Source organism: Aedes albopictus, chromosome 3 (assembly GCF_035046485.1).
Source record: "Aedes albopictus strain Foshan chromosome 3, AalbF5, whole genome shotgun sequence".
NCBI lineage: Eukaryota > Metazoa > Arthropoda > Insecta > Diptera > Culicidae > Aedes > Aedes albopictus.
This window is the reverse complement of record NC_085138.1, coordinates 327,976,369-327,985,557: the sequence shown is the minus strand read 5'-3', so window position 1 is coordinate 327,985,557 and position 9,189 is coordinate 327,976,369. Positions and strand designations below refer to the sequence as shown.

The 9,189-nt window shown below is 38.6% G+C and overlaps 1 protein-coding gene across 1 annotated transcript; it reads right to left on the bottom strand.

The window, feature by feature from the left end:
* Positions 1 to 1,850: 1,850 nt before the first annotated feature.
* On the bottom strand, positions 1,851 to 3,491 carry LOC115262682 (angio-associated migratory cell protein). The gene is made up of 3 exons (XM_029865286.2): positions 3,211 to 3,491; positions 2,224 to 3,139; positions 1,851 to 2,141 (listed from the first exon to the last, which is right to left on the bottom strand). The coding sequence occupies exons 1-3, from the start codon at positions 3,314 to 3,316 to the stop codon at positions 1,940 to 1,942; spliced, it is 1,224 nt and encodes a 407-aa protein (XP_029721146.1). The 5' UTR covers positions 3,317 to 3,491; the 3' UTR covers positions 1,851 to 1,939.
* Positions 3,492 to 9,189: the final 5,698 nt, after the last annotated feature.

Below are 9,189 nucleotides of genomic sequence, written 5' to 3'. Positions count from 1 at the left end.
TTATTATTATTATTATTATTACTTTATTATAGAGATTTTCAGCCCTAGGCTGGTTCATCTCTTTAATTTTCCAGTGTTCTGCCCGGAAGAGACGTTTCTAATAACTAGGAAATTTGAATAGATCTTTCCAGAAATCCCTCCTGGACTTCATTAGTCAAAAATTGTTCTAAAAGATAAAACAAAAAACACTTCAAGTGTTTCACCTAGTATATTACCAGATTGCCCCCGGAAACTGTTATGATTTTCATTAATAATTCACCAGAAATTATTCAGGAATATCGTATCTAGATGGAATAAATAAGTTCTGACTAAGTACATTAGATTGTTTTCCCCAGAAATCTTAAGCAATTGCCCAGAAACAAATTAGGCTGCCAATTTTCACTTCTTTAACCCTTATGTGGCCGGCAGGGTACCCGGGTACTCAGCACCCATTTAAAATACACGGTGTAGAAAAAAGCAAAAAGTTTGCCGGCCACATAAAGGTTAATTTTATTTTAGGGGTAGGCGGGGCAATATGGACACCCTAAGGTTTTTGCCAACTTTACCTGGCAAGATGTCAAAAAAGTTTAGTTTTTTGATACATGTATCCTTTTAAAGTCTATTTAGCATCTATTGCATAAGAATGCGCACGAAGAAAAATGATTTATCCACTTCAAAAAATGTTATGAAAAATGTTAGTTTTTCATGACCGTCTTCAAGCATACGGGGCAGAATGGACACCCCCATGGGGCAATATGGACACCATGAGACTTTTACGAATTTCGTACATTATTTACACCTATAAAGTCATTTCATTACAAAACAACTATTATGGATGAATAATACGCCGAACTAGTTCATTTTTGTTCAGTTGATTTAAATTCAGGCTGTTTTGGATAAAGCTTCCTTTTTGTCGGCATGTACAGCTGTGCCTAGAACAACTATTTTCCACTGCTGTCGTTTTTTGACCAATTTGTTTCACCCTATGTCTACTATAGTGAACATTTAACCGAAAATATACTGAAATCGAAGAATTTGGTTGGTTTGTGATTTAGGTTATATTTTTCCCTTAACGCTTCTTTCAAAAAGTGAGTGTCCATTTTGCCCCGACAGCAGAAGATATTTCCAAACTTGATTTTTGATATAATAAAGAAGAAAATATAAACATGTTAAGCATGTAGATACAGCAAAACTACTTGCATGTGTTCTAGAAATATCAGGTTTTAATCGACCTGCAATAAATTAATCACTAAATCTTATTTTAGATGGTGTGAAAATTATAATTTCCATGCACAAAAAACGGAGGACGCAACTTTTTCGTGTAAAATCAAGTACAATTTCAATTTCGAATGTTTCTTTCCTGAAACTACGCTTTGGACAAATGGACTATATTCTCCATTCATTAAAAGTTCAAAAAAGTTCGCATATTTCAAAATATTGAGGGTGTCCATTCTGCCCCGGGTGTCCATAATGCCCCGCCTACCCCTACATCATCTGAGACCTTATTAAAGAAAAATAAAGGTAAACCAAAAATCATACATCTAGATGAACATTTGAAAAGGGCCTATCTGCTTTTTGTAAACAAACATTTTTGTGTCTCTGCAGGGCCCATCTGCATCCACCCACGCACATCAACACCCTTATCAGATAGCTTGAAGAACACTCTTTCTGGGTGTTGCTGTGCGTGGGTGGATGCAGATGGGCCCTGCAGAGACACAAAAATGTTTGTTTATAAAAAGCAGATAGGCCCTTTTCAAATGTTCGTCTAGACATCTCCTTACATTGGAGTGCACAAAACAAACTTTTTTTTCCTCTAATAGACATCTGCAACAGTTGGCGACATGCTTTCTTTCGATAAATGTTAAACCTAGTTTGTGTTTACTTTACGGTTACTATAATCAACACAACGTTCTGAAAAATATACAAAATAGTGTTCTGTGTATCTCACAGACCTTACCGCTCAAGGAAGCTCAAATATCTTAGCCGTTGCATCCTCGGACGTTGAGAGGAGAATGTTTTTCTGCTTATCGTACGAAATATCCTGAATATCGTTCCTGTGGCCCAGCAGATCAAACTTCAGCGCACCGCTTCGCAGATCCCAAACTTTGATCACTCCACCCAGCGTACCTCCAATCAGGGAGCAGTCCTTGCCCCACAGTAGCCTGAAATAAAAGAAGTATAGAAATTGCTCGCATTTGAAACAACATTATCTTATTCCACAGGTATCGTGGCATCGAGTCTCACTTTGTAACACCAGTCTTGTGAGGATCTTCGCATTCAACTCGAGCAGTTTGCCGAGCCACGTCCCAAACGGTAACCTTTCCGTTTAAAGTTCCGGTGGCTGCCACCTTCAGTTCGAAATCCGGATTATCAATTACCACTGCTTCTACTGGACCACCATCTGGCAACAAAACTCCTACGGGACCAGTCGGACCCATCACAACTGCCTTGCCTTCCTCGCTCCCAGTCAAAATCAACTGACTGTCCCGATCGATCGACATGCATGTGATATTGCTGGTGTGGCTTGTCGCTTCATTCGGGGCAATGTCCAATATCGGAGCGTTTGTTTTGATGTCCCATATTTTAAATGCACCGTTTCCATAACCAGCCGCAATCCGCTTTCCATCGTGGGAAAGCCTAGCCACTTCACACTTCTCTCCGAAACCTTGCATCACCTTGCAGTCACCGGAAGGTATCCTCCACACATAGATCTCCCCGGTGTCAGATCCGGCCATCAGAACATGCGCTCCGAAATGCCATTTCATCCAGCACATGTCGCCCACGGTGAAATCCCACACCTTTTTGTAATCCTGTGTGGTTTTAAAGACCTGAATCTGTCCGGCCATATCGCCGGTGGCCACGTACAGCCCATCGTAGCTGAACTCACAAGCGATCACAGAATCGGTATGTCCCGTCACTTCATACACGGTTTCCCCCGTTTTGGTGTTCCAGACGTAGGCTTTGTCATCTTCTCCGCCGGTCACTGCCAAATCTTCGCTAGGATGCAGCATACCGCAAAACACCGGCCCGGTGTGTTTGGTAAAAGTAACCAGGGCATCGTCCCGTTCCGGAATGTATACGTCGTCCATGTCATCCTCGCCATCAGCAAATCCGGCGGCCTCATCCTCTTCCAACAGCTCATCCTCGTTATCATCTTCATCTGGAATTTAGGAAAAAAAAATGCAATCCCTTATTTTCTAATCAATGAATCACATTCAAGGTCACGCTTACCGTTCAACTCTTCCGCCCACTGGTTCAACACCTCGTCAGCATCACCAACGTAAATCAGTTCGTCATCTTCGTCGAAGGACGGTCTCGGTGGCGTATTATCTTTCATTTTGTGGAGCACAACTTGGGCACAATTTGATGATATTATAATGCTACTAATTCAAAGAAACAGCACATCCAAAATGCAACTGGATGAAAGCGCGACAATTTGCACACCATCCACGAGAGAAGCGGTGCGGCAGAACAACAACACTCCACAACGTGCTCTTGACAGCTACTGCCGTTACTCGTCTTCGGGTTCATTCATGAAAACCAAAATAAAAACTGTAAAACAACCGGTGCCGTTAGGTAACACATGCGACAAGCGCGATCGCTCATATTCACCACAAGTAACGCCTTGCGTGAAAAGTTAGGGTATGATAGGGCCGAAAGAGTCTTTCGGGTATTGTTGGGATTTTTTTTTCTTTTTTCTACACATGTTCGTTGCTTCATGCTATAAGAAGGTAATACGGAGGAGCAAAATGAACATGAGCATGAGCGAGCATGATTGACCGCCCGCGGTTGCTCCTCTGTTATTGCAAGGACAGCTGCATTTACACAAAGAACCAACAGATCACAGACAAACAGACGTAACTTTTAGAGGAAATTATGTATAAAATGTATAAAAATTGTGCCCGATGTCTTTTTCATGAACATGCTGCCACCTATTGGTAGAGCCGCGCAAAATACTATCGGCCATGATGGATTGCGGTTTGATGTTTTTCTAAAACGCACACTACTACACAAATCACCTGTAAACATCGTTTGCATGATTTAGCAACGTGTACACTAGTAAACGTCAAAGCGATCTAATACTAGCGCCTCTGGTGGAACGATTGCGGAAATCAAATGAAATTCAAATTCATCGTTTAGTTTAATGCATGTGCCAAGCCCCTTCCGAGATGAACTAGCCTAGGGCTAAAAATCTCGTTAATACAGATAAAAAAAATGTGCCAAGCCCAATCGAAGAGTGTTACGTCTGTTAGTCTGTGAACAGATGATGCTTGGGACTAGCATTCTCCTCATTGTGTAAATGCTGGAATCCCAATACTTTTCAATAAGCAATATCGGCGCCGCCGGCCGAGTCCGAATGCAGGTCAATTGAGGATAGGGAAGGTAGTGTTGACGTGAATCTCGCTTAGGCCAATAACCGAGGAATTGGGTTCTTTAGGGGTATCCGGATTATTTCATAATCGGATTCCCCGCCCCAAAATTAGTCTAAATCCAAAATTTCATAATTTTTGGAGTCCGGGAACTATTTTTAAAATGCATTTAAAGTTTGTATGGGGAAATTTTTTTGTTCGGGTCGAACTGTCATTTTATCGATTGAACTGTCATTCTATCCACGAAAATTAAAACTGTTTTGTTAATTTGACCATCAAAATAAAGGTATTGGAAACCAATAAAATCACATAATATTCAGAAAAATGAGATCTTTCGATTAGGCTATAGAAAATAGCAATATTTTATCCATTAAACAACCCAATTCTCTGCATTACTACGAGAAATCACTAGGAGTTTGGACATGGGAAGGGAAGATGTATTAGGGATTTTGTCTTGGTATACAAATTCCTACACAGAAAGAAATCCTGAAAATTAAACAGCACGTAAGTTAAGCATCGACTGAAAATTATAGCAGAAGCTACAAAATTACAGCCCTTTACCAAAAGATGATACTGTCCGCTCAGTAATCAGCCAATCATGCGTACTGTTTACATTTTTTGAGACATATTCGCTTGAAATTTACATGCAGTAACGTAAACGAGGACAGCTACGCTCAGTCGTCTGCCTAGCTGCGGAGACTGCTCTCTCGCTCTCTGTGGCCGAAGCGGTACAACAGTTTGTTCCTTTATGGTGGAACATGTTTATCTTTGTTTGCCTTCTTTTCAGCTTGGTGAGACAGCCTAGAGGGGTTAGGCGTGAACTCTCACTCGGAAGATCTGAGTTCGATTCTCGTATAAAGATATTTTTAAGTTTCTCTGAAAAGTCGGTGCTTAATTAACACTTTTCTCTCAGCAATCAGCAGTGTAATTTTAAGATCACACATAAATTTCTATCGAACACGATGGAGGTCAATTTGTTACATTCAGTTCGTCATAAATTTGCAGATTTTGTTCGTACTGTGTACAATTACCGGACCCGTTCTTGTTTTGTTTTACGATAAACGATGCACACGCGAAAAAATCCCTTTGAAATCGTCCCCACATTCGCGTCATTTTCAGGGGATATTAACAGTGTTTAAGGGATCGTTCATAAATTACGCCACGCTTTTAGGGGGAGGGTTCAGTAAAGTATGACAACCCATAAAACAATTTCATTGGTCTCATAAACAAAAAGTTTGACACAGGGAGAATGGGGGTTGAAATCGAGAAATTTTCGCGTGACGTAATTTATGGACGCTCCCTAAGGAATTGAGCACTTTTTCACGCAAAAACAAGCTAAAAAATAAGTCCTGTCGTGCATCTTCACTTCGCTAGGAAGTAGACTGCCCATAACTGCATATTTGTAACATTTGCAGTTTTTGTCAATATTGAGTTAATACCGGGGATCATCTCCAAATCATCAGTACTTTCATCCACCAAAATAAACTTGACTAGTTTGTTCTTCAAAATGTGAAATAAATACCAAGTCGTTTTGTCTCATTGTCGAATATTCACGAATGTAACCGCATAACAGTCACACTAGGACTCAACAAACATTATTGCTGAACAACAGATGAAAAAGCCGTTCTTAAGCTCGATTTTGAAATTTTTAGCTGAATAAACTGTTATTCAGCTATCATTGTTACTTGGGGAATTCACACTGGCCTCATAGCGTCCAGTCAATCATAATTTGATCTAATCATTTTTTCAACTATTCACCCAGTATAGAAGTAGGACTGTAGAAGATTTCATTAAAAAAAGGCTTAATTTTGAATTTTTGTAAAATTTTTGAAATTTCGATCCTTTTCCATACTAATGCAAGTTGTAAACTTTAAGCTCAATTTTCTCCAATGCCTACTTTTGTCGAATGTGACTGTTATGCAGTTATGGGCAGTAGAAGTCTTTAGTCCATTTCACACAAAAATTAACTAAACGCGACATTTAGTCTAGTTTAACACTAAAAGAAATACCTTCATAGCCTCAGTTTCGTCACCTCGCTGAGTGTGTTCCATCAAAGACGAGCTCTGAAAGGCGCCTGGGGTCCAATGGACCCCAGGTATCTCTTTTAGGGTTAAACTGTCTTAGGAATGCAATTGTTAGTGTAGGTATTTTTGAGACAGGACGCAGTTTGATAGGTGACATCATCATGATCGGAAAAAAATTTGAATTTACCTCAAACAAAAAAGGAAGTTAATTTAAAAAAAAAATGTAAAAAGACGTCAATAAAAACTGATTTTTCTATCGCACCCGCGACATTACGAATCTAGGCATAAATAAAAACAACGCGGCGAACGTGGCCAACTTGTCACTGAATGTGTTAAAATGTAAAATATTGGAGAAAAACAATGGAAATGAAAGTCGACTGCTCGACACAGGCCAAAAGTAATTGTACATGTTGCGAGGCATATTGCAACTAATTTATTTTTGAAAGAAGGGGAAAGTAGTTGAAACTTTCTTACCAAATCACTAGCTCATCATCCATTACTGAATACTATAGATAGTAGAGTAAACATAGATCCGTCGATGATGAATCCGTTGTATCCAAACGAACTGTCAAAATTTGTATCCAAACGAGCATGACGTCACGATTCCAATAACAACAATGGAGCGCATGACGTCATATTCAACAGTCGCACTCCTGAAAAATACTATTCGCACGCTTGAAACATTTCACTCAGCGATGTCCGCAGATCTATGTTTACTCTACTATCTATACTGAATACTGAACGTAAGAGACTCCAAAACGACCGCATTTTCTTCACTCCGGTAGTTTATACGGACGCTTCAATAGACTATTCCCGTCTGACCTAACCCCCCTTTTTCTTATTTTTTTCCGGAAGATATCTAGTTTTGATGACTTTTGGCGCTTTCAGATTTTTTTTATATGCGCTGCTGAATTTCTTACAAATTTTCAAAAACTGAGTAATTCACCACTTTTAGTAGCAAAAATCACGATGCGAAGTAGTTTTTAGTCACCCTAGCGTGGTGAATTTTTATTTCACCTCCAAAAAAGGGCGCATCTTGGGAGCCCTATTTCTGTATATTTGTTTACATTCTGAAACGTCAAAGTTCGCAGCTCAGGTGCCGGTCAAAGTATATAAATATGTACCAAGGTAAGAGATTCCCGCAAATGTCAAAAATGAGACTCACCAACACATCTGCGTTAGTTATGAAAAGTTGGTGTTTTTACACTAAAATGTCATTACTTCAGTAAAGTTTGTGAAGTGTTGTTAGTTTGGATGTTTCTAAATGCTGAAAAAATATGTTTAGAACCAATTAAAAAAAATTGTTACCGATTTTCAAATGGCGATATTTTCTGTTTTATTGCATGGAGGTCACATTTAATCCAGTCAGATGCAATTGGGTTCTTTAGGGGTATCCGGATTATTTCATAATCGGATTCTCCGCCCAAAAATTATTCGAAATCCAAAATTTCATAATTTTTGGAGTCCGGGAACTATTTTTAAAATGCATTTAAAGTTTGTATGGGGAAATTTTTTTGTTCGGGTTGAACTGTCACTTTATCGATTGAACTGTCATTCTATCCACGAAAATTAAAATTGTTTTGTTAATTCAACCATCAAAACAAAGGTATTGGAATCCAATAAAATCACGTTATGCTCAGAAAAATGAGCTCTTTCGATTAGGCTATAGAAAATAGCAATATTTTATTCACTAAACAACCCAATTAAATAATAGCTTTTAAGATGGGAGTGCTTAATTTCTTAAGAAAGTTTGCTAAATAGTGATGTGCCCATACAAATCAGCGCAAACTTCATAACTATTTTTTGCTTTTTTCCTTTTCCCACTAATCCGTGAATATTAGCGGGAATCTCTTACCTTGGTATTAAGATACTTTGGGTGCCGGTACCTGCATTTATATACACTGAACGAAAACCCCCGCCCTGAATTGAGTGATTTTTGCCTCATCCGAGCCCCATGCCTATTTTCAGACAGGATTCGGATGATTTTCATTACTTTCAAAGAAGCCAATAAGTAAATGATATTCATTCCTCTTCTGGTTCAATTTGATATGGGATTTGTTTATTATATTATAATTATTATCAACCAAGTAAAAATAAAACTAAACACATTAACTTGGAGAGGATTTTCCTTATATATTTATGACTGTAAATTCTGTTTCAATTACTTTTGACAAAAATACTTAGAGTTTACATTTCAGGTACGCGCCTTGGTGCGTGGAATCCGAGGTGAAACCGATGCGATGACGAGATGTCTAGATGACTGGATTCTGGAAGCAATCAATTATCAAATATCAATCACTCTATCGATTATATTTAATAATCTAAAAATTTATTCTTACCTGCTTTGATGCGCAGCTGGAATAAATCAAATTTTATGCTGGGAGTTTCAAAAAGAAAGATCCTTCCGGAAACCACAAAAAACTTCAACTCCGTCATATTATTTTCAACGAATGACGGAGTTGAACGGAAATTGAATGATTTTCGGTATAGGAGACAGAGCGAAACGTTTTCAGATGGTTTTGAAATGATTTTCAATCACAACAAGCCCTAAGCGAAAAATCATTTATTATTTGTGTCAATTCTAATTTCATAACAAGATGATTTTCGTTCAGTTGGACGCAGTAAAATCATTCTGCTGCGTTATCATCCAAAATTAGGATTCCAAGGATTTTCATCGCATTGAATGACAAATCATTCTTTGCACGGCGGGGGATTTCGTTCAGTGTAATTTATTTAATAAATACACAGAAAAGTTCTGCAAAATGAAAAGTACGGAGAACTTATTTATTACCGAAACATCATTGTGGATGCTGCCA

What these genes read in the sequence shown, in the direction of transcription:
- LOC115262682 (XM_029865286.2), bottom strand. Translation starts at nt 3,316, where the DNA reads ATGAAAGATAATACGCCACCGAGACCGTCCTTCGACGAAGATGACGAA. An exon ending in GTGGGCGGAAGAGTTGAACG is followed by an intron (nt 3,140 to 3,210) that starts GTAAGCGTGACC and finishes CCTAAATTCCAG; the next exon opens with ATGAAGATGATAACGAGGAT. An exon ending in CACAAGACTGGTGTTACAAA is followed by an intron (nt 2,142 to 2,223) that starts GTGAGACTCGAT and finishes CTTTTATTTCAG; the next exon opens with GCTACTGTGGGGCAAGGACT.